This window comes from Plecotus auritus (assembly GCF_963455305.1).
Source record: "Plecotus auritus genome assembly, chromosome: 9".
NCBI classification, from domain to species: domain Eukaryota; kingdom Metazoa; phylum Chordata; class Mammalia; order Chiroptera; family Vespertilionidae; genus Plecotus; species Plecotus auritus.
Genome location: NC_137783.1, coordinates 135790076 through 135815372, shown reverse-complemented (window position 1 = coordinate 135815372; position 25297 = coordinate 135790076). Strand labels below are relative to the sequence as shown.

The 25297-nt window shown below is 47.7% G+C and overlaps 2 protein-coding genes across 6 annotated transcripts in view; one reads left to right on the top strand and one right to left on the bottom strand.

Moving 5' to 3' along the window:
• The window catches only part of UBE2L6 (ubiquitin conjugating enzyme E2 L6), a 58166-nt gene that overhangs the window by 4828 nt on the left and 28041 nt on the right, over positions 1–25297 (bottom strand). For 3 of the 4 annotated variants that reach the window (XM_080688341.1, XM_080688343.1, XM_080688342.1), the window contains one exon: positions 1323–1418. In XM_080688341.1, the coding sequence (XP_080544467.1) occupies positions 1323–1418 (96 nt within the window). Of the gene's footprint in view, positions 1–1322; positions 1419–4526; positions 4869–25297 lie in introns of those variants that run through there. The other variant, XM_080688344.1, reaches the window with a different exon arrangement.
• Positions 14883–25149, top strand: SERPING1 (serpin family G member 1). 2 transcript variants are annotated; one of them, XM_080688200.1, is made up of 8 exons: positions 14883–14968; positions 15411–15488; positions 17126–17372; positions 18742–18876; positions 20669–20869; positions 21064–21203; positions 23607–23826; positions 24729–25149. In XM_080688200.1, the coding sequence occupies exons 2-8, from the start codon at positions 15435–15437 to the stop codon at positions 24980–24982; spliced, it is 1251 nt and encodes a 416-aa protein (XP_080544326.1). In that variant the 5' UTR covers positions 14883–14968; positions 15411–15434; the 3' UTR covers positions 24983–25149. The 2 variants fall into 2 exon arrangements, with proteins under 2 accessions (XP_080544326.1, XP_080544325.1); XM_080688199.1 differs by having other exon boundaries at positions 16925–17372.

Here is a 25297-nt window from a genome sequence, read left to right as displayed (position 1 = left end):
GGGCTTGGCACACATTAGGTCGTGTAGCAGACTGTAGGGGTTGCATGGACTTTGGAGCCACACTGCCTGGGTGTGAATCTTGGCTCTGCTCCTCACTAGCTGTGTGACCTTAGGTAAGTAACTTAACTTCTCTGTGCTTCCATATGGGAATAATAATATACTTCTTCATAGGGCTTCTGTGAGGATTAAATGAGTTATGCTAAGGACTTAGAACAGGGCCTGGCACATGGCAAGCACTATATTTGTGTCAACTGTTGTAAGTATTATGAAAACTCATGACTATCAGCATCTCCAATTCCATGTGAGGAAACTCAAGTTCAATGCACGTAAGTAACTTGCCCAGGCCCACAGTGGCAGGGCTGGGATGGGAACCCACGCTGTGGACTCTATTTCCACACATGAACACTGTGCTACACCCCGAGACAAAAGAAACTCCGGAACTTCGGTGACCCCAGTCCAGGCTGGTGCCAAAGCTCCAGACCTTTCAGAACCTTTGCTGCTGAGAAGACAGGACAAAGACAGAATGACATACACATTTAGGCACAGTCAGGGTTTTAAGAGAACTCCTCTGCCTTAGCAGAAGGCAAAACAGAAGCCATAGTGGTCCTGGATGTGTCTGAAATAAGAGATGGGGCAACTACTGGGCAGATAAAATGTCTCAGCTTTTATGTTCTTGAATAACAAGAAGGGGGTGGGACCAAGAAGCAGAGACAAGGCCAAGGATGAGGCCTCACAGAAGGCTAAATGACTTTTGCATCTTATCTGTGAGCTTTGAAATCTGAACAACACGACTCCATGTAATTAAGCACTAACACTGTTGGAGAAGGGCCTCCTAAGGAAAGTATTCTCAGCTGAACTGACTCATTTCTGTGCCCATTACCCCTGACCCCTTCAGGACACGGATGAAACGTGCTTTCTTTTATCGACGCCACTTGTGTAGATGTCAGCTTCACTGACCGTCTTGATATAACAAACGCCTGGGGAACACTTTGAGGTTGGCATAATTTGGGGAACCACTCTTTACCCTCGATCAACTGTGGGAAACAGGAAGTTTATCTCTGGCCCCTGACAAAGGTCCAAGAAATCTTTTCTTTGTTTTTTCAAAGAATAAAATCTTACCATTTGCGACAGCATGGGTGAACTAAAGGGTATCTGCTTCAACCTCAGAAGCAATAAATTCAGAGAGAGACCCCTCTACCAATGGCAGAGGCAGTAAAAAAGGGACCCCAACACAGGGAAAATTCTTGCCCAGTCCTAACCATCCCTGCCCAGGCCCATGGCAAGTCACCCCAACCCAGGACCAGGATCCCAGGGACACTCACGGGCAGAAGGAGGGCGTGCCACACCAGGACATCCGCATCATCGCTGGACAGGTTCCGCAGGTACTGGGGAAGGTTCTTCTGAAGATCCTCCAGCTCCTGAGGGGGGGCAGTTGGCTTAGTCTCCCCTACTTCAGCCGCTTCCCCCTGCCCCAGCACAAGCTGTCCTAAGTCCCAAATGGGGCAGAAGCCGGCAAAGTCAGAGCTCCCATTTATTGAGCACTTAGTATGTGCCAGGCCGGTGCTAAGTACTTTAAGTGACAGCCAGTATTAGTCTCACACAGCTCTGGAGGTGCCAGGTGAAGGGAACATGAAGGTCACTGCTTCCAGATGTTAGAACTTGGGAGTCAACTCTCTTAGGAGTCGTTTCTCCTGAAACCAAGGCACTTAACCTCCATCCTCTAGTCCTTTTCCTAGAGAGTCACAAGGTCCTAATACCCTCCCTCCCTCTGGCCCTCCCTAGCATCCACTAGTGTCCAGCGTGACAGTGTGTCCTTACATGCTTACAGCAGCAGAGACATCACCCTGTGCCTGGCAGACTCCTCCATCCCAGGGTGAGGGAGGGAGATGACTCAGACCATGCAAAGCAGAAGTCTACACACCACACAGAGAAACAAGGGACAGGAGTGACTCACCTTCCTAGAAACGTGGCCCAGTCACCTGCACATCACTGAATTCTCCCAGCAGCCCTTCCTGAGCATCCTCTGCTAACACCTGACTAAGACAGGGCCCAGTCCTCAAGAACTTCACTGGAGCAATGGAAGAACCAGGGGTGTGATGATGTGGACAGTAACGGGGAAGGAGAGGAGGGGACAGCAGGAAGGCTTTGCAGAAGGTGACACTGAGCTGGATCATGGGGCATTAAAGGAGCCTGCAGAGAAGGGGAGAGGCACCAAGGCAGAGGGCCCAGTCAGAGCAAATGTGTGTCTCCTGCAAGGTTCACAGTTACCACGGTCAAGCTCTGGGAAACGCTAGCTAAACAGATTTCTCTACAGCAGGCACAACATGCTATCGTGTGTCACGAACCTCCAAGATGTGAGCCCACAACATACAGTACTTCTCAAACTTATTTGACCAAGGAGCCCTCTCCCTTTCAGGGTTCAAACTGTGGGACAACAGACCTTTGGTGGGGGGAACAATTAAAAGATTAAAAGACATTCAAGGGCAGGTCATATGCTCTGGAACACAGAATGGGGGATGCTACCGGCATTTAGTGGGCAGAGGCCAGGGATGCTCATACACATCCTACAAAATATTATCTAGCCCAAAATGTCAATGGTGGCCAGGTTGAGAGACAGACCCTGGTGTAAACAAAAGCAGAGAGAAGGCTTCTCACAGCCCATCCACAAGGAGGGGTCCCTTAGTACTGTGGACCACCTGAACTTTATCTGCCCCCCCCCCCAATATATAAACACACCCATTTCCTAGGTTCAGCCCATAGTCCATCTCTGTTCATGCCAACAAACTACTATCTGACCCTCATTTATCATTTCCCCCAAACTAGAAGCATCTGCTACTCCAAGTCCTAGTTCCAATATAATCTGTGACTCTTTGGAAATAACGAAGGCCAAGGTTGAACAGAGAAGCTGTGGGATAGACCAGTGGTCGGCAAACCGCGGCTCGCGAGCCACATGCGGCTCTTTGGCCCCGAGTGTGGCTCTTCCACAAAATACCATGTACCCTAATTAAGTTAATAACAATGTACCTACCTATATAGTTTAAGTTTAAAAAATTTGGCTCTCAAAAAGAAATTTCAATCGTTGTACTGTTGATATTTGGCTCTGTTGACTAATGAGTTTGATGACCACTGGGATAGACATTTCCTGGCTTGCTATTAACTGGGATCACTCTTATAGGTGAGTTCTGCCAAAACTTTCCCCAAGCCCGAGAATGTGGAAACCCAAGCAAGGACGCACAGCTCTTTCCTGAGGCCTGTAAGGGAATTACCTGACTCAAAGGAACAGAAAATGAAAGCAGAGAGGCCCCGGAAAGAAGCTGCAGGTTGGAGCCCCATCCACCTGGACTCAAATCCCAGCCCCTTCACACCCTACTGGATGACCCTGACAACCAAGTGATTCTGAGCCTCAATTTCCTCATCTGTAAAATGGGGGTAAATTAGATGAAATGACTAATGTGTAAATTGCTTGGCACCTAATGGTGCTAGTGGGATAAATACCAAATACAGCTCCTAGCTCTTTCCCACTTGGCTGGAAGACCCTCTGCCCAACCTTGAGATTTCAGTTCTGGGCTGTGCCTGCTCCAGGTGACCCAATCTGGGACCACCTTCCTCTCAAAGGCTGAAGGTAGCAGGCACCCCCTGTGACCCTTCTCAAGCCTGTCCCCCACTCTGCACATTAGAGGGGCACTTCTGAGAAGGTCAGAATCTGGGGGATGTCAGACTCACTTCACCAGGATTGCTCTTCCTTCCCCTTCTATCTCCTGGCTCCATCCAGTCCTGAAAACACCCTGGGTTTCCCCACCTCCTGGGGGAAATCCTCTATTCCCCATCCTTCCAGACCTAATTTCAAATTGTGTCCCCGACTGGAAAGCAAGCTGGGTGAGGGCAGGATTTTTGCTCATCTCTGCACAGGAACCAGCACATGGTAGGCATTCAACATTTGTAGAACGAATGAATGCACACTCTTACTCCAGGACACCTTCCAGGCCCGCTTTGATAGCTTTTCCTCCTAAAAATACCCAGGGAACTTTGTTCCCAACTTCTACTCAGCACCTCCCCCTCCCGCCCCCCGCGCCCGTCCCCCTACATCTCGGGACTCTAGTGATGTAGGTACCAAATAAGGAGGAGGGTCCCGGGCTATTCCAAGACAAGGACCTAGATGTCCTCCGTTCAAGCCCACCCCACCCGGCTCCTGGAACCCTTCAGCACCTGAGAGGCAAGCAACAGTTATCACAAGTTTCTGGAAGTGAAAAGAAACTGAAACCAGTTTGCGGAGAGCCGGCTCATCCCCATCTTCATTACGGCTCAGGGAGACAGCGGCACGAAATGGCCCTCCGCTCCCAAAACTCCAGCTCCGACCCCTCTCGCAGACCCTTCTTCCTCTGGGAGGGGACGGGGGTAACAGGGTTCAGCAGCCCCGGAACCTGCACAAACAAGTGCGCGCGGACAAGTCTGGGGAGGGATGGAGGGCAGAGGGACTGGGGACGGCGAGGGGAGCCATGAGAAAGGGGTCACCTACGTGCGCTTACCTTCGCCACCCGCTTGCACGCAGTCATCTCGGGACCGAGTGTGGGCTCCGGTGACTGCAGCGACACTGAGCAGCAGGCGGCCCGGGTTCGTCCCGCACCGAGGACCCCGCCTCCGGAAGCCCCGCCCACGCTCCCGCTCACCCGCGCGCCGGCAAGCAGGCGGAGGGACCGTGGGAACCTGCTCCCCGCCGACTTCGCTGATAACGGGAGGCCGCCGAGAGCAGGAGACTACCGGACCCAGCCCGGCCCCTGGCGCGGTGGGCTGGATCCCTGGAACTCGCGCACTTTGTTGGGAGAGCGGCGGGCCTGGGAGCGCGCGGCGTGGCTAGATCCTGGCGTCCCACTGGGGGGCGCCGTGCACCAGGCGGCGAGCGCTCCGGGCCGCGGGGCTGGGGTCCGCCCATCCGGGTTCTGGTTCCACTCCGCTGCCGGACGCGCGCCCGGGCTCCCCCAGCTCCCCGCCGCTCCAAACACATACTTGCCCCAAGTCTGTGCAGGTTGCTGGTTCTGCAAACGCAGCTCCCGACAGCTCGCTCGGCGGCCTCCACCCTCAAACCGCTGCCCTGAGCCCCCCTAGCGAATTTTGGAGTCCCCTGGACTATATGCCCTCCAAAGGCCCCTGCCCTGGCAGTTGAGATCCTTTGTGCGGTCTAGCCTTCGATGGCGCAACTGGGGGTCATTTCTCCCTGGTGATGGCGTGGTGAAGAGCGCCGCAAGGGGCGCTGTTGGAACCATTCTCTCTTGCTTTGGGTCCTTTATTAGATTTAATATTTAGTAAGTGCCTGCTATGTGTCGATTGGGAAAACAGTGGGCGGCCCCAAGACGGACTTCAGGAACCTCCCTTATTTTACCACCGATCTATTACAACCTGCGGGCCTACTGTGTGCCTCCCCAAGGGGCCAGGAGCGTAAGGCAGAGACCCATTCCCCAGCCTGGAGCCGAGGCCACCGTAGAAGAGCAGTCCCTGGGCACTGAGCAGCATCTGGGGAAGAATGCCCTAGTAATAATGAGACGCCTTGGGAGGATTGAACCCACTTTCCTTACCCCCACCGCTTTCAGTCGAGCTGAGGAGGAAATGAGCATGCTTTGAGCCCCTATTTTGAGTTCTGTGCCCACCACCTCACAGGGTTTTTAAGTGTCTTGGAACCGAATTGCTTTTCTGCGCAGACGTACGATGTATTTGCAGAACGATTAATTGTTTAATTCAATTCAATAAACTTTAACTCGGCTTCCTCTACATGCCAGAAATGAATAGGACACTGGCCACAATCTTAACCTAGGTAGAGATGAGGGAACCCCGGGCGTTTCACCCTACCTCTGGTCATTCGTCTCATTTAACATGCATTTACTACTGAGTGTCGGGCCCTGACCTTTAGAGAACAGCACGATGAGAAAGTGGGGTCCTTGCCCTTGAGGGAAAGAATGCGGCCCCTGCGTTTTTAATGCAAAGTGGTAAGCAGGAGGATCTAGGGAGCCACCTAGTGCTGTGGGAGCCTGGAGTAGGGGTCACCTGATGCAACCTCAGAGAGGGGCAAGGTTTCCTGGGAGACATAAAAACCCAAGTGCATTGCAACACAGAGGAAGTTCGCTAGAGTAAGAACTTGCATGAGTGTGTACCCAGAAGAGAGAACAGAAAAAGAAAAGGTGTGGTCGCAATGCCTGTGGAAACTGAAAGCAGATCCACAATGTGGAGCAAAGTCTGTCCAAAGTTCTGCGGCTCTCCTTCCTTTCTCATCCAGAAACCCTACAACCCCGAAGTGAATTGAATTTAGTCATGGATTCAACCCAGCCTCCCCATCCTGGGGTGGACTCTAACCGCCCATACAGCTGGGAGGCCCACGTGCAGGGCCTTGTCCTTACACGATGCAGACCTTTGTGAGTGTGCCAGAAACAGCCCCAAGGAGAACCTGGATTCTAATTTCACATGGGCCCCCAGTGCAGTATGGCCTTGGGTGAGCTGTGGAACCTCCCACCTCCTTCCCAGGACCACAGTGAGGCTAAGCTCACAGAAGTGGAGGAACTTTGAAAATTATAACTCCCAGGTACAAATAATCAGGATTCAATCCCAACTCGACTATTATTATCTGAAAAACCTTGGGAAAATTACTTAGCCTATCCATTTCCTCATCTGTAAAATGGGGCTCTTAACAGTGGGTGTAAGGAGTAATGAATTGATATTTGGACAATAAATGATTGTGTAATCATCTATAATAATAAAAGGGTAATATGCTAATTAGACCAGATGTCCTTCAGGCCGAAGCCGGCGGCCGGAGGGAAGCCAGGAGTCCCAGGTACCTGCCGGCAGCCAGAGCGAAGCCCAGGTCCCGGGTGCCAGAGGGAAGCCGGTGCTGGCAGCTGGGGGAAAGAAGGCTACTCTGCACAAATTTTGTGCATCGGGCCTCTAGTAATATAATATTCACCTTCATATGCCTGCAGCATGTCTGAAGATACAAGATACTGTGATGGTCCCTGGGGAGGGTAACTAGGTGACTGTGTATGGGAAGGGAAGGAAAATTTTTCACTATAAATCCCATTTCCTTTTAAATTATATTTTACTAGAGGCCCGGTGCACGAATTCGTGCACAGGTGGGGTCCCTCGGCCTGGCCAGTGATCGAGGCCTACCGGGGGGGGGGGGGGGGGAGGGGAGTCGAGGGGGGCCGGCCAGCCAGGGGGAGGGACCCTGGGAAGTTGGCCAGCCAGCCCCCTCATAGGAGTCTATGGGGGGTTAGCCAGCAGGGGGGAGGGACCGCGGGAGGCTGGCTGTGGGAGCACACTGACCACCAGGGGGCAGCTCCTGCATTGAGCATCTGACCCCTGGTGGTCAGTGCGCATCATAGCGACTGGCCAACCGGTCGTTCTGGTCATTCTGTCATAATGGTCGCTTAGGCTTTTATATATAGAGATTTTTATATAAAGAGATCCTATAACCTGATATGAAAAACAAAGCAACTATAGTAAGTACTATAAAGGCAAAGTACATGAACATTTGATCAAAGAGAAAACATAACTACTAAAAAAAATACAAGTATTTAACCTCACTAATAATAAAGAAAATGATTGGGATACCATTGCTTGCTTATTTAATGCACAAGGTTAATAGCAATTTCTACTTTTTCTATTTTTCTAAATGTACTCAAATTTTCTATTTTTAGTAATAAAATTTTGAGTTATTTAAAAAAACACAGAAAGTATGAATACTTCTGCCAATGCGGAAATCATAAAAAGCATAAAAATGAATCAACCCTTGCATGGGCAGCAAGGCTCAGATCCCTTGAAGTCAATTCCTTTTGTCTTGGTTTCTGAGTTTTATTATGGGATTGTCCATAAACAAAAGGCTGTTCATGGTTTACACTATGACAATCTCCCAAGCACAAAGATATACATATCTACTTATGCATATTAATGTCTGTATGTAAATTTTTTCTTCAGGTAGACTATGATTCCAGGAAAGGACGCCTTCAGAATCACTCCCTACAGAGGACTCCTATGATTCCATTTGCTGAGAAGGTCCCATTAAGTTCTCCCCATATGGGTGTCAACCAGTAGGAATGCCCTTGATATTGAATTGGATGAAGATCTACTTAAGTGCTGCCCGTAAGACAGCAGGGTCCTAGGCTTTTTGTAGCTGGCTCCTTTTTGAATCGGAAGTGGGTCCTGTCCTTTAGACACAGCCAGACATTTTTCTGATTTGATGCAGACCAGCGTGTACTAGTATCTCCTGCTTGCTCAGACCATAGCCTGAAGGTAGCTCACACAAAGCTCAGGCCGGAGCAACACCAGGGCAACCACCCCAAATAAAATAATCGTGTTAGAATGACTAAGTTAGGAGGCTGAACTTAAATCCGATAACTTTGTTCAGCATATTTCTTTTTGTTTTGTTTTTATAATATCATAAGTTTTACTGAACAAAAAGGTCGAACATAGCAGAGCCTAAATTTACGAAGCAAAAGCACTCTGAAACCTGAACTTTGCTAAATAATCCGTATGAAAGCAACTCTATGGAAAACAATATACAAGCAGGAAAAATAATACAAGTTTCATCTGAAGTAACAGTTTAATCAAATGACAAATTTGGTTGTCAATTTGTTTAGTTGTAGACCCTCTCTATTTCAATTCAGTAGGACTCTATAGACTCACTTCTCTTGTACTGAAATCCTCCTGGCGTCTATTTCATAGGTACCTCATTCCAGGGCTGCATTCTGACTTTCAGGGGCCCTGGTCACTTTTACCTTGGGTGGCCCCTTCTTCCAGTAAAAAAAAAAAAAGGTTAAAAATTACATTTTATTGCCCAGCTGGCATGGCTCAGTGATTGAACCGGGAGGTCACAGTTCAATTCCCAGTCAGGGCACATGCCCAGGTTGCAGACTTGATTCCCAGTGCAGGAGGCAGCCAATCAATGATTCTCTCTCATCATTGATGTTTATATCTCTCTCTCCCTCTCTCTTCCTCTCTGAAATGAATACAAATAGATTTTTTAATGTTACATGTTATTATTTCATTACTATAAATAAGAATATAATCCAGCCCTAACTGGTTTGGCTCAGTGGACAGAATGTCGGCCTGCGGACTGAAGGGTCCCAGGTTCGATTCCAGTCAAGGGCATGTACCTTGCTTGCGGGCACATCCTTAAGTGCAGGAGGCGGCTGATCGATATTTCCTACTCTCTATCCCTCTCCCTTCCTCTCTGTAAAAAAATTAATAAAATATATTTTTTTAAAAAGAATATAATCCAGAACTGATTCATTATTACATTTATTGTTTCTTCTGTTAAATTTTTTAATTAAAATTAAAGTATTTTCATAAACGCCTAAAAGTATCTTGGGCTCAAGACCCTGTGTCTGGTCGGCCCTGATTCATTCTATTAATAGTGAGCGCTACTGATTTTCCATTTACAGAGAGGTCAAGTTTCCTTTTTATATAAGTGTATTCAAGTAAATAAAACAAGTCCATTAAACAATATTGTATTAGTCAGCTCAAGCCACCACAGCAAAATGCCATTGACTGGGTGATTTAAATAACAGAAAGTTATCTTCTTAGAGTTGTAGAGGCTGGAACTCTGAGATAAGGGTGCCAGCATACTATTCTGGGGAGGCCCCTCTTCCTCGCTTGCAGATGGCCTTGACCTCTTCACTTTGTGTCCTAACACGGAGTGTGTATCTGTGGGTCTCGCTCTTCCTCTTCATATAAAGCCAAGTCCTATTGGATCGGGGACCCATCCTTATGACCTCCGTTAAACTTAATTACCTCCTAAAAACTCTCTCTCCAGATACACGCATGCTGCAGATTAGGGCTTCAACATATGAATTTTGGGGGACACAATTCAGTCCAATGCAAATATGAAAGAACTTATAGTACAGGGGTGTGTGAGATAAAGCAAAAATGAAAGCCATTCATTTTACAGATGACTGAGGTCTAGGAATAGAAAGCCTCAAGGAGCCAGGATTGGAATTCCTACGCATTCTGGGTCCTTCAGGACACCTGGGCTCCTCCAGCACACTCCCAGGAATGGGATGAGCCATTCCTGCCCCACGGCCTTTGACCTGCCCAGAGAGTCAGGACTTGGCCCACAGCCTGCTCTTGCCAAGCCCTGCATCCTGGGGAGTCAGCTTCCCAGAGGAGCTAAACAGAACTGCATTTTGTTTTCATCAGAACACTACCAAAGAAAAATACAAATACACAATAAGCATGAAAAGGTGTTCAATCTCATGAGTAATCAACGAAATAAAAATTAAGACCATAATGAGACATTAATAGATTGGCTAAAAGTTTACATTATGACAACCCCAGGTGTTGGGAGAATTTGATGGAATAGTAACTTTTTGTTTTATTTTTTTAAAAATATATTTTATTGATTTTTTATAGAGAGGAAGGGAGAGGGATAGAGAGTTAGAAACATCAATCAGCTGCCTCCAGCACATCCCTGATGTGCCCACAACCAAGGTACATGCCCTTGACAGGAATCAAACCTGGGACCTTTCAGTCCGCAGGCCGATGCTCTATCCTCTAAGCCAAACCGATTAGGCCATAACCTTTTGTTTTAAACACCTCTTATTCATCCCTTGCTGAGGGAGGGGGTTCCTGCCCTATAGTTAGGGCAGTGGTCGGCAAACCACGGCTCGTGCTCTGTTGACTGTTGAGTTTGCCGACCACTGAGTTAGGGGGATGGCTGAACCCATGGCACCTAACACTGGACAGATAAGATAATAGCTGGTGATTGCTCACATATGCTCCCATCCTGAAGGAGGGGGACATCACATGCCACACAGGGCCGCACGGAGTTGCACTCAGGAACAGAGCGAGCAACCAGGGGCTCTGGGGCTCAGCCTTTCTAGTACAAAGAGGATGCGGTGCCCCCTGGTTCCCATGGGAGGATGTAGAATGTGGTTGGCTTGTTTGAATAATTCTGCAGGCTGGCAGGGAACCGAAACCCACTACTCAGAGTAAGTGGGAACTCTGCCTGGTCTCCTTGATAAGGAGAGTTATTTGGCTACAGGACCTGATCTGAGGAAGCAGAGTGGGGAGGGGACTTGAAGTTGGACCATTCATGTCTCTCCTCGTTTTACCAGCTGTCAAAGCAGCACATAATAGTGAGCCTTCAGTTTAGGTCTGCATTAGGGTTATCCAGAAAAACAGAACCAACAGGATGTGTGTGTGTACATCCATATATACATGTACATGTATAAATCAGTGGACACTGAGTAAAGCAGATTGCCCTCAATAATGTGGATGGGCCTCAACACAATTAGTTGAAGACCTTACTAGAATAAATGCTTACCTTTGTCTTTCTCTATATATAAATAGATAGATAGCAGATAGATAAGCATATATAGATATATATAAATTTGATATAGATATAGATTAGATATAGATATAGATATAGATATATAGATATCTCAAAACAAAATTCAAAACAAGAACTTACGATCTGAAGAGGACTAAATTCACAGCTGAGTAAATAGTCCAAACCTGGGTTTTCTATCCAAAGAGGTGGCAACAGAGAGTTGGAGGCAAAGGTCAAAGACGGAAATGTGGCAGGGAACCCAGGTAAGCTGCTGAGCGAGAAGTGTAAAAGTGGGACCAGTGTGCAGTTGGGGATTGGGGGGTCAACCCAAGTGTATCTCAGTGTGTGATCAAAGAAATAGATTGTGATAACAACCATACAATGGAATACTATGCAGCTGTTAGGAAGAATGAGATAGAACAATGCTCTGACACTTAATTAAGAAAAGAAATATGGAAGCGTAATAATTATGTGTTTGGGAAAGATGAATAAAATTCTGTATTTTTATAAATAAAGAGGAGGTCTGGTTGATTTCAGAGAGAAAGGGAGAGGGAGAGAGATAGAAAAAAATAAAAAAAATAAAGAGGAGGTCTGGAAAAAACACATTTACAACTGTTACCAGCAGTTGTATATGGAATATCTTTTCATTTTACAAATGTCTGGGTTGTCTGAAAATTTTGACAAAATATATACATGATATTGCCGTGACAACTTTGACAGAGTAATGTAAAAATTCCTTAGAACGAAAGAAATGAGCCCATTTAAAACACCTGTAAAAACTCATCCCTTGTTTCTGTTTACCCAGAAAAGTTCTGTATTCCTTGGCCTTCCAGGGTCTTCAAATACATTGTGAGTTTGAGGTTCTGTGTGTTTGTGTCTGAACAATTATTTGGATCTAATTCCTGTCTTTGTCTCTCATCCCCACCCATCTCCTACCAGAAGACTGAGGGAAGATGAAAAGAAAAGGGACTATTTTATTTTACCTTCATGAGAACATAACATGAGATTTATCCTCTGAACATATTTTAATTGCACATTATTGTGGACCAAAGGTGCAATATTGTTCAGCAGAGCTCTAGAATTTCTTCATCTTATTTAATTGAAACCGTACACCTGTAAGAAGTTAAAGAAAATTTTATTCCCCTCCAATGGTATTTTGCAGCCGGGTTTCTGAAAAGAGGATGGAGCCCTAATGCCCAAGGCATTCTTTGTAATCAATCAGCATCTTTCTGCGTCTAGAGTGGTCCTAGTTGAGTCCTTTCTGTGGGAGAACTGAGAAAATTATCACTTGAATGATTCTCTGTGTTGTGAGAATCAGCTAACCCTGATCCTTCTGCCTTATTTCCAAGTTTTTGTATAATTTTTCTTCAGAGGAGAAAGTATAGGTATATTGATTGTGAGAAAGTGTTCACCCATAGCAACTGGAACCTTTAGTATCTGAGGACCTGCCTGGGAGAAAAACGTGATAAAATGTTCTGAGTTCAGAAAGAGCTTTAGTGAGAACTTAAACTTCATCCAATACCAGAAAACGCACAGCGGGGAGAAGCCATGTACAAATAAAACAAGGGGGAAGACATCCCTGCGGGCTCATCCCGCCTCACCCACCAGAAGAGAAGGTTCTCATGGCAAAGACAACCTAGACCTGCCCCCAGGGCTGGGGGAAGGACCGAAGTCACAGCCCTAAGCTGACTGACTGTCTGAACACCCACGCCAGGGAGGAATTCTGCAAACACCACAATGAAGTCAACCTCTGGCCATTCTGTTAGGGAAAAGCCAGGGAGAGCTTCAGCTTCAGCTCCAGCTCTTCAGGCAGGAAAGTCTCCACAGAGCACACACAGCGCTAAACATGCAGAGTGAGGAATGGCTTTGGCCAGAGAGCTGAGATGGCTGAAGGAAATAGACACCCCCCCCCCCCCGCCACCCCCGGCTGGGAAACCTCTCCACCGGGCCTTGTCCACCTGAGACTTTGGTCCACAGAGCATCAGAGTCCTGCAGCTGGGCAGAGGATGCTCAGATCCTGCCTGCTTCAATATAGCCTTGGTGTATGCCAGTAATGTATAGGGTCAAAAGACTCGGTCCATATTTTGGCCCTATCACTTACTATGTTGGCTGAGTCAGTTAAATTCTGTGAGTCTCTCTCTCTCTCTCTCTCTCTCTCTCTCTCTCTCTCTCTCTCTCTCTTTCATTTAAGGTGGGATTAATATTAGCACCCACTTCATAGGTGACATGAGAATTAAGGAGATGATGAGTGAGGTTGTTTTCCACCACCTTCTTTTTGTTTGTCTGACCTACTTCCCAGAACTCACAAGCTCAATGTGTTTTCGAGTCCCTCAGTTGGAACCAGTGTGCAGTTAGGGGGTCAACCCAAATGTATCTCAGTGTGAGTGCAAAGAAGTAGGTTGTGATCTCAGTTGGGCCCTGGGATAGAGAAGTGATACTGTGTGTGCAGCTGCTCCAACCATGTGTCATATAAACTCAAAAAGGGTCTGGAGGCTTTGGCTAGAGATAAGTGATAAAGGTTTATTCAAGGGCCTTTGAGTTTGCACACGGGCAACACAGGTAGGCAAAACCCCAGAAGTGTTCCAAAGAAGAAAGAGCAGTTAAGTGTTCTTATATATAGTAAAAAGAGCCTTCTTGAAAATAACCAATCCTGCACTCTTAGCCCTAGGATTGGTCCAGGAAGGCTATCGGTCAGACTCAGGATGATGGATGCCAGGTGGTCTAGACACATGAGTCCTCTTGGGGGGCAATCAGAGGTTTGGTGTATATTCAGGCATTGACACAGGACTGGCAAATACAAAAGTTTAAGTCCCCCAGTTAGTTAAAATGAGAGTAGACTCATGCCTCAGCCTTCTTGATCTTAGTAATTCAGCAGCTTGACTAGAGTGACTCTGATGTGAAGGAACTTACCCACCATGTAGGAGGTTCCCAAGTGGCCACAGGAAATGAAGTTCCTGCAAAGCAGGTGCAGAGTCTTCATAGGTCTTTTCCAAGCCCCTCTCTCTGCCCCCCAACGTGACATACAAATATTCTCTCCCTTCTGTCCCTGTCAGTCCCTTAGAGAAGCACTTCTGGTGCTAACAGCCAACTTTCCTGACAGGCCCAGCAGTGAGACAGTCATAGACCATGCAAGCGGTATCAGGTCACCAGAGAGGGCCTTGTTTTTCAGAGGAGGCATGCATGGTTGCCAGATTTAGCAAATAAGCTCAATGACTTAACTATCAAATGGTCACAAAGGGGCCAATTTCCAAGGGGTTACTTGGAAGATCAGCTGAGATGAGCAACTCTGCTTGCCTGGAAACGGGAGCAATTTGTGTCTGTGCTGCTTTTATCATGACCCACGAAGGTGGAGGGGGTAAGCTTCCTTCTGTAAAGCTCAGAGCTGCACCCAAACTTCTCCACTTCCAGCTCCCAAAGGGCTTCAAGCTAAATCCCTGCTCCAGCCCCCAAAGCCCACCAAGGGACCTCTCCCAATGTGATTTACAGGAACTCACACCAGCGATCAATCATCCTTAATTTGTAACTGGGCTGTGTCCTGGGCCAGCCAATAGCGAAGACCGACCCCCCCACACACACATACACACCCCACCCTCCCTGACCCGTGGGACTATCCACTCAGTCTGCACTAAAGCTGCCCGGTGACCAGGAGTTGGGGAGCAGGTTTGGTTCTTGGGAGGGGGCGTTGGGAAGGGGTCTTCTCATCTCCCTTTTCCCCTCCCCCAGTTTCTGGGCCCCCCTTTTATCTCTGCAGTCTCTACAGACCTGGTTCCCCTAGAGACTTCTGCCTCCCCCTTCTCTTCCCCTCCTGGGCAGCCCCCTCTGGACCTCCCCTCCTCCCCCAGCCTCTGGCCTCATTGTTTGGCTAAAGCAGGACCCCCAGGATGGAACAGATGGACGGAGACCCGGGCCTGGGGGAGGCTGGGGGAAGGGAGGGGGAGACTAAGCCAGCCGGTGCCGGGAAAGGGAAGCGGTTTTGGGAAAAACAAAACAGAGGGAGGAGCCTGGGAGAAGGTGGCGGGGAAGGACCCGGAATGGAATGGGGGCGGGCCCGGGGGCGGACCCCATGCCTCGAAGCTGGCCCTGACGCTGGCTGGCTCCGCAGGTCCAGGCGGACATCGCCTCCCAGATGGCTTCCAGGTTGACCCCGCTGACCCTCCTGCTGCTGCTGCTGCTGGCTGGGGTGAGTGGCCCTTCATGGGATGGGAATGGAGGGGTGCCTAGGATTAACCCTTCAGGCCCCGGAGAATGAGGCGAGTTCCTCTTGGGGTCATACAGTGTGATCCTTGCAGCTCCATTCATAGACTGGAAAGAGCTGGAGACTCAGAGGGACACAGGTTCGAAACCTGACCCACTAGGCACCAGCCTGGTGGCCTTGAGCAAGTCACTTCCTGGAGCCCTCCTGCTCTAATTTATGAAGTGGAGAATAAAGGAGGACCAAGCAGGGCAAGGAAATGGACAGCATTTTGCGATGTAAAAGCAAGGGTTGTTGTGGACACTGAGCTGTGGGTTTGCAGCGGAGACACAGGTTCTCCCGAGGCCGGGCCTGTGAAAGCCGAGTGGCAGCAGACACACCTTGATGGGTGTTAATCCCTGAGAGGTCGCAGTGGTCTGGGAGGTCAGGGGAAAGCAAGGTGGATGCTTGCTCTGGCCTGTGTGTTCCTGTGTGTGGAAGGTGGCACCCGCAGTGTCCTTTGAGATTCAGCAGGTGATGTAGTGATGCGCAGGGACCCGGAATCAGACTGCGGGTTGGCTCCTAGTTTTCCCTCCAGTTTCTGCGAGACCCTGGGCCAGTTACTTAGTATTTCTCAGCATCAGTTTCTTTTATCAGTGAAATGGGGATAATAAATACATGGCTTCTCAACCCAGAACAAACAGCATTTGGGGCTGGATAATTCCTTGGTATGAGGGGCTGTCCTGTGCATTGTAGGATGTTCTGCTGTAAGCCTGGCCTCACCCACTAGATGCCAGTAGCATCTCCCCATCCTCTTCTCTCCCATATGACAACCAAAGGTGCCTCCAGACATTGCCACAGGTCCTCTGGGGTCAAAATGGTCTCTGCTTGAGAGCCACTGGTCTATACTATTTCTCCCCCCCTTTCTTTCTTTCCTTCCTTCCTTCCTACCTTCTTTCCTTCCTTTTGGAATGCCGATTGTTTTCAATACCCACTAATGTGTTGCAATCCACAATTTAAAAAAACACTGTTCTAAAGCTAAGGCCACAAGCTCAAATGTCTATACTGGGCAGGCAGGTGAGCCAAGACAGACAGATATATTTATTTATCTCAAAAACACAGATAAGTAGCTGCTGACATTCAGCTCCAAAGTTTGGCAAACAACTTCCTATATGGCAGTAATTGGTCAGCGGTGACAGAGTCCCTGCCTACTCTGCACCTTCTGCAGAGAAATCCCTGCCCACACCCCACCCATTGCTGCCTTGCCCCCTATTCTGGAGGAATCCGTGGCCATGGTTCCAGGGCAGGCCCCTCACCCACTAGGCCTTTTCAGAAATTATCTTGGGTACAGAATATTGTCCACATCCCCACCTTCTCTTCCCACTTTGAGTGTTTGAGGGGACTTTGCCTCATAGAAAAATGAGACACAGTTTCTTGAACCATAGGATAGAGCCTCTTCAAATCCTAATGGTACCAGCTTCAGCCTCATGGATTCAAAGAACCAGACATGGGAAATCAAAGAAAACATCTCAGAGAAAGAGATCCCCGAGATTCAATCCATTCAGCCCACCATGGGCTCGTCCACCATGCCAACAACCAACTCAACTATCCTAAGAGCCAATAGCACTTTGTATCCCACCTCCCAGCCCTGCTTCCAGTCAACCACTCAACCTATCGACCCAACTACCCTGCCCACTTCTGGGCCCCCCTGCCCAGAGCCCGAGACCCACTGCCCTGACTTGGAAAATCCTTCAGCGGAGACCATGTTGGGGGAGGCTTTGTTGGATTTCTCGGTGAAGCTCTACCACGCCTTCTCGACAGTGAAGAGGGCCGAGACGAATATGATCTTCTCACCTTTCAGCATCGCCAGCCTGCTTACTCAGATCCTGCTTGGTAAGAACCTGACTGAGTTCTCTCTGGGTTATATGTTGAACTCTCCCATGGGGGTCCCCAACGCAGACACCTATAAAGCTATGCCTCAGTGAGGAAGCTATAAAAAAATGGGTTGCAATGGAGTGTGGGGGGGGGAAGGTGGTAATGTTTTTATTCTTGCACTTTCATGTAACAATGATTTAATAGGCACTATTGCTTATAAAAACCCTATGGACTATACAAGAACATATAAAACAAGGTCCCAGCCATTAACTATGGTTCAAGTTCAGACAATAAGGGAGATGAAACCATAAGAGATAGAAGTAGATTAGAATCATGATAATGGGGGGATGCTTCTAGCATCTAGTGGGTAGAGGTTTGGGGTGTTAGGATTCTGGGATTCCTAACTGTGTGAACTTGAGCAGATTACTGAACATCTCTGAGCCTGAGTCCTCGTGTATAAAATGGAGATGGTTGTATTTACCTCCTAAAATTAAGTAGATAGCCCAGTGCCTGGCTTGATGGGAGGTCAAAAAATGCTAATCCCTCTGCTTTCCTGAAGGATTACTGTCAATTGCCACAGGTTAATTACCCTAGGAGTGACACAAACAAATTGCTATAAGCAGTGAGGACAGAACTGTCACTCTAAGGGGGAAATTCCAGGAAGGCTTCGAGAGACAGAGTGAGCATATATAAGAACCTTTCCTCTGGAATCCCAGAATCCTAACACTCCTAACCTCTACCCGCTAGATGCCAGTAGCATCCCTCCAGTTAAGACACCAGAGTATCTTCAGACACTGCCAAATGCCTCTTGGAAGGCACATTTCAGTTGATTGGTTTTGGTTAATTTCTTTTTTCTTTGTTTAATTGATTTTAGAGAGGGAGGAAGGGAAAGAGAGAGAGAGAGAAGCATTGATGGGTTGCCTCCCATGCACACCCAACCTGGGGTCAAACCCATGACCTTGGCATATCAGGATGACGCTCTAACCAACCAAGCTACCCAGCCAGGGCTGATGTCTCCTAATAGTCATCTCGTATCCCTGCCTATATGGTGAACCCTTGTAAACCTAAACCAACTAAATACTAGTTCATGTAGAACAGGCACCAGGCTTTGAATGATGAGTGGGATAAAAATTAGGTGGAAAATAGGGGAGGAGAGTATTTGCAGCCCTGGAAAAGCCTAACCATGATTATTCATAATCCCCCCACCCCTCTCTTTCTGATATATGTACTGTCTCCTGAAACCATGCTTCCGGCTCTGATGATATGTGATCCCCTTCTAGCAGTCAATGACCCCCGCCCCCATTCCAGCTGGTCCCTCTAAAGTGGTCCTGATAGTGGCTCCCCCACACCTCCTGCACTTGGCCCTCGTCTCTGCCTTTTGTTGTAGGGGCCGGGGACAGCACCAAGAAAAACCTGGAGACGGTCCTCTCCTACCCTGAGAACTTTTCCTGTGTCCACCAGGCCCTGAAGGCCTTCACATCCAAAGGCTTCACTTCAGTCTCTCAGATCTTCCACAGCCCAGGTGAGTGCCGGGGAGAGGGACAGCTGCTGAGCAGGGTCCTGAGAGGATGCTGAGCGGGACCCAGCCCTGGGGTAAAGGACAGTGGGAATGTTAGAGCTAGAACATCCAGGATGGACTGCAGAGCAGATGAGGGCTTCAGCAGGCAGACAGTCCCCATGGTGAGATTTTGGGTAAGTCATTGCATTCATCAACTCCGTTTAGAATAAGAGTTCATGAATAGATAGGACTAGAGCAGCCGTGGGCAAACTACGGCCCGCGGGCCAGATCCAGCCCGTTCGGCTGTTCTATCCGGCCCGCGGAGCCGAAAAAGTGGAGGGTTCTCTTGCTCTCCCCTCCGCTCCTTTACTTTGAATTTATATTAGTTCACACAAACACTCCATCCATGCTTTTGTTCCGGCCCTCCAGTCCAGTTTAAGAACCCATTGTGGCCCTCGAGTCAAAAAGTTTGCCCACCCCTGGACTAGAGAGTTATAGACATAAAATAGGCAAAGAATGTTTGCTAATCTGGGTCAGGGGAATCTTGGGCCCTCTAGTCAGCACTTTTTTTATATTATATGAATTCGTTGTCATTAACATGTGTTAGATGAATAAGTAGGTAATAAGAGCAATAAACTTCCAACATGATCAAATGCTTTTTTTTTTTTTCTCAAGGTTTGGTCCACAGAGCCCTAGGGTTCTGCAGAGCTCCTTCAGAAGTAACAGTGGGAGTGGGGATCAGGGAGGCAGAGTGGGGTGGGGGTGCCACTTCCTGTGAGAGGGACATAGAGCCAACTGGGCTCTAAGCTCCTGCCCAGCCTCAACCACAGCCCTTTTATATTGTGGGCTTCAGACATGACATTATTTGAAAACACAGCTGTGCTGCTTGAAAAGGTTTGAAAATTATAGATGCAGTCTGACCCTCTCTTTACTTTTTTTTTTTTTTTTACAGAGAGAGGAGGGTAGAGGGAAAGAGAGAGAAAAACACTGATGTGAGAAACATCAATGGGCCTCCTCCTGCATGCTCCCCTACCAGGGATTGAGCCCACAACCTGGGCATCTGCCCTGACGGGGAATTGAACCAGCCGAACCAGCAACCTTTCTGTACACGGGGACGACACCCAACCAACTGAGCCACATGGGCCAGGGTGACACTCTGGCTTTTTTTTTTAACTGGTGAAAACAATACTTATTCATCGTAGAAACTGAGAAAATGCAGAAAAACAAAGTGGGGGGGGAGGGGAACACCCTCTTTTTAGAGATGGGAAAATATGGCATTTGAGTAACATTGCATTTACTTATTTACTATAAATCAGTTTGATCCTCTGTTTTGCTGGGTTGGTGGTAAATACAGCTGCATTCAGTATCAGTTGTTTAGTTCAGGAAAAGTTCCAATTTCAGACACTGTTTTCTTTAGTGGGTCTGGGCTTTGGAGCGCCAAAGCTAGGAAGTCTTACTACAAACTTTTGCTGAGGCTGGGAAGCAGACTCCATTGCCTCTTAAATTAAGAAAAGAAGGGAGGGAAAATACAGGCAAACGGAAGTTCCGAAGTACCTCACCAGCCATGCTCACATGGCAAGCAGAGGCAGGTGGGGCCTGGGATGAGTTCTGCTCCAAGTTCAGGGTTGCCTTCTTTGGACTTCATTGTCCCATCTGTACGAGGAGTGGCCTGGACCCCTGCTCCAACATACTGTGTTCATTGGAGTGAGCACAAAGATCGACGGGAAACACACCCCCTCTCAAAGCCTGCTCTTGGAAGCGGGGAGAGTGTTCAGGGGACTCATGCCTCCTTCTCTTGACCTGCATCCCCCACCAGACCTGGCTATAAGGGACGCCTTTGTGAACGCCTCTCAGTACCTGTATGGCACCCCCAGACCCCTGGGAAATGACAGTGATGCCAACTTGGAGCTCATCAACACCTGGGTGGCGGAGAACACCAACCGCAAGATCAACTCTCTGCTAGACAGCCTGCCCTCCGACACCCGCCTTGTCCTCCTCAATGCTATCTATCTAAGTGGTAAGGGGGCCCTGGACCAGGTCATCTTCCCATCCTGAATCCTTCCTCCCCTTCTGGCTTCAAAGCCCACCAGACCCCACATTCCTTGACTGGATCCCATTGTACCTGTCTTACCCTTTGCTTACCGGAATTTCAGCTCTATATCCTTTCCCCACCTGTATTAGAATAACTGTCCCCCTCTCTCTTCCCTCTAGCCAAGTGGAAGACAACATTTGATCACAAAAAAACCAGGAGGGAGCCCTTTTACTTGAAATCCTCAGTGATAAAAGTGCCCATGATGACCAGCAAGAAGTACCCGGTGGCCCATTTCACGGACCCTATGTTGAAGGCCAAGGTCAGTCCTTGCCTCTTCCTACTCCTGTTTCAGTGCCTCTTATGTGTCCTGATTTCTTTTCTGCTATGGCCCCATTTGTTTGGGGTGCACCCTTACTAATTTCTACTTCTTCCCTCTGTATTTCCACCCTGCCTTTTCTCTTTCTTCCTACTCCAGCCTTGGCCGAGGCAGGCATTGTATATTTTAGGCTGGAAAGCAGGATTCTAAAGTTTCTTCATTCATCTCTACTCCATCAAATGGCAAAAAGTGAGTCGTGTTTCTGTCCTGTGCATCTGATGTATGCATGCATGTGCAGCATGCATATGTGTGTTCACATGTATAGGTATAGCTGTATGTACATACATGTGTTTAGTGGCTTAAGTTCCTTAGCAGAAATTGAACAGTATCATTTTGGTGGATGGGGAGGGAGGGAAGACGGGAAATATGGAGCCCAGAGGATTCTAATTAATAAAATGTCTCATGCCCAGTTCTCAGATGTTTCCGCCTTGTTAGGACATCAAGACACAAACCTGTTAGATAGAAAACAGTGGGAGACACCCAGTAATTCAGTTCCAGGCGAGAAGTAAAGGATTTGTCCTGGAACACACCGGGCTTGTTTCCACCTTGGGAGCTGGCCTTAGCTTTCCCTCTGCCTCGTCCCTCTTCACTCAGATTTTCACATAACTGTGCCTTCTGCTCATTCAGGTGTCAGCCCAAAGATTATTCTTTAATTGAGTCACTTCTAACAGATTAAACTTCTATAAACCATTTGTTCCGTTTACAAACATGGTTACAAATACGGTTAATTAATATTCCCATAAGCACTTTGAGCTTATGGGTATACTTTATAAATAAATATTATACTTTTTTTTTAAGAATACCATATACCCAACAAGGCAGAATTACAGCCCTGCTTGGCCACATCTTCCAAACACCTGTGAACTGAAAACTAAATTTAAAGAGTAAATCCATTTTAACCCCAACATCTCAACATTGTTCTCAAATTTAATGAAATGATCCTATACCTTTTTAAATATATATATGTTTTTTTATTTATTTCAGAGAGGAAGGGAGAGGAAGAGAGAGAGAGAAACATCAATGATGAGAGAGAACCGTGGATCAGCTGCCTCCTGCATGCCCCCCACTGGGGATGGAGCCCGCAACCCGGGCATGTGCCCTGACCAGGAATCGATTCACAGGTAGACGCTCAACCGGCTGGGCCCTATACCTTTTTGCTTAGAAGTATAAAACTAGTGTGTCTGATTTTCTTAAGATTATCCTGAACTTATCATCGGGTGTGAATATTATGAAGTTGGTTTACTTTGTCCTTTCCATACTTAATTCTCAATCTTCCTGGGACTTAAAGAGTATTCATGCAACTAAGGGGATTAGAGTTACCAGCTCAGGAATGTTCAGGTTACTGGCTTGGAAATTCAAGGCCATAACATAGTACTTTTTAGTCAGAGACTCGAGATCCATCCACAGGGTGCGTACTGCCCCAATGATCCATCCCTAGTTGAAGCCTCCATCAACAGGGACCCCATGTCCGTGTTCCTCAGTCAATAGCAATTTATATCCTGCTTCTTCTGGGCCATATTTTCAAATTCCAACAATTGACTGGTTTCCGTTCATTTCTTCATTGCTCAATTGAATTCCACTCTAGATTCTTCTCATCCATCTTTCAACCTCAACCACATCCCCTTTTAGTGATATTCTCTTACATCCTATTCGTCTAAGGTGCCACCCTTGGCACTATTGACCTTTTGGGTTGGATAATCCTTTGTTATGAGGTGCTATCCTGGCATTGTATGATTTAGCATCATCCCTGGCTTCTACCCCTCCTCTAGCTATGACAATCAAAATGTCTCCAGATATTGCCAAATGTCCACTAGGGGCAAATTCACACTGGGTTGAGAACCACTATATTAGACCCACGAGTCCTGCACTTTTCTTATATTTTTGTCTGGCCATCAGTGAAAGTCCATCTAATGGCAAACTGGAAAGGTAAGCTAGGACCCGCTTGTACAAAATCTTAAATGTCACACTAAGAGATTTATACTTACTCCTGTAGATACTGCAGAGCCATCAAGTCTTTCAAAGGACTGACCTGGTAACTCTGGTGTTACCCTATGCACACTTGAGTGGAATGGAACAGGGTTCAGAAAGATCAAATCACTTGCCTGTATTACATTGCTCATCAGTGGTAGAGTCATCTTCAGCCTGTGTGATCAGAAACTTGTGCTCATTCTTGTGCATCTCACCAGCACTGTTCACCTAGCTGGCATCCCCATTTCATGGCAAAACCTGGAAGTTCAAGTCTGGCTGCTGTTTGCTGAAATGGTACAGATTGGAACAGCAGACTGAAGATCAGCCTTGGAACCCAGAGGGTGGGAAGACTGATAAGGTGCATCTTTTTTTCTCCAGGTGGGGCAACTGCAGCTCTCCCACAACCTGAGCCTGGTGATCATGGTACCCCAGAACTTGAAACACAGTCTCCAAGACGTGGAGCAGGCTCTCAGCCCCTCTGTCTTAAAGGCCATCATGAAGAAGCTGGAGATGGCCAAGTTCCAGCCCACTCTCGTGATGCTGCCCCGATTCAAACTCAAGAGCAACCAGGACATGTTGTTAATCATGGAGAAATTGGGTGAGCCCTGGCAGCTCAGAGTTTCTCCCAGATCATCAGAGGAGAAAACTGTGGCAGGATGGAGGGAGCCCCTAAAATGCACTTAGCACTCTCTAGAATACTTTGTACATCTATAATCTCAGGTTGTTCCTCAATCCTGTAAGTTAGAGGGATATGCTTTTATCTCATTACATCATGAGGAAATGACTCAGAAAGTTTACATAACTTAGCCAAGATCCCTTGAGCTAGGTAGAAGTGAGCCAGAACAACAATCCAGGTCTTCAGCTCTCCTGACTGTTTCCACTATGGTTCATTGTGACACTGTGACAGGTGACGTAGGTGGGCCATGGATGCTCTTCCCCCACAGACATTTCATAACACTCAACCATCCCACAGATTGTGCAAGAAGCACTCAGGATAAGAGGGTAACTGGAGGCTTCTGAGTTTAGGAGAGGCAACAGAGGCTCCATTTCCTAACCTTTGGCCTCACTTCCTGACCTTTGACCTCACTCCAAGCTATATCGCTTCATATTCTGTTAAAGAACTTGACCTCCTAATAGATAATCTTGTTTCCTAGTATATGACCTCATTTGATAACGTATGACCTCTTTCTATATAGTTCCTTACTTCCAAGGTCCTTGTTGACAGAGAAGCAATGACATCATTTTTCAGGGGGTAGGGGGGAAGGGGCAAGGCCTCTCACCACTTGAGAGAAAGTGGTAGTTGGTGTGAAGATAAGCCTTCTGGCAGAGGATCCCAGGAACTGGACCAGAAGGTATGATATACATTTTGATAAGCAACGAGGAGGAAGAAGAGAGCATTGGGATTTGGGACCAACCCAGAAAATTCCAGACAAATGTCTCCGACAGCTGAGGGTTTCATGCTGTTCTTGGACTCATTATTTTTCTCTGATTATGCCCTAGAATTCTTTGACTTCGCTTACGATCTCAACCTGTGCGGGCTGACGGAGGACCCGGATCTCCAGGTTTCTGCGATGAAACACCAGGCGGCGCTGGAGCTGACGGAGAGCGGGGTGGAGGCGGTTGCAGCCTCGGCGATCTCGGTGGCCCGCGCTCTGCTGATCTTTGAGGTGCAGCAGCCCTTCCTCTTCCTGCTCTGGGACCAGCAGCACAGGTTCCCTATCTTCATGGGGCGGGTGTACAACCCCACAGCCTGAGACCTACAGGGGCCCGGCTAGGGCTATCCCTACTCCTCAAGCCTCTGCTTGCCCAGTAGCAGCTCTCCCTGCTGCTGCCCGCCTGAAAACCACATTTTGCAGTTTTCTCTGGTTCAAGTTCACTAGACTCTACAAATAAAACCTGGCAGATCCTGACTTCCTCTCTCATTTGCCTTTCAATTTTAAAGAACAAGGGTAACCATGCCCTTGTGTCAGCTAGCTACTGCCTTGTAACAAGTCACTCCCAAGACTGGCTTCAAACAACAACTATCTATTATTTCAGCCCAAGCCTCGGGTTGGCTGAGTGGTCTTACT

What these genes read in the sequence shown, in the direction of transcription:
- SERPING1 (XM_080688199.1), top strand. Translation starts at nt 15,435, where the DNA reads ATGGCTTCCAGGTTGACCCCGCTGACCCTCCTGCTGCTGCTGCTGCTG. An exon ending in CAATGCTATCTATCTAAGTG is followed by an intron (nt 20,870 to 21,063) that starts GTAAGGGGGCCC and finishes TCTTCCCTCTAG; the next exon opens with CCAAGTGGAAGACAACATTT. An exon ending in GTTAATCATGGAGAAATTGG is followed by an intron (nt 23,827 to 24,728) that starts GTGAGCCCTGGC and finishes ATTATGCCCTAG; the next exon opens with AATTCTTTGACTTCGCTTAC.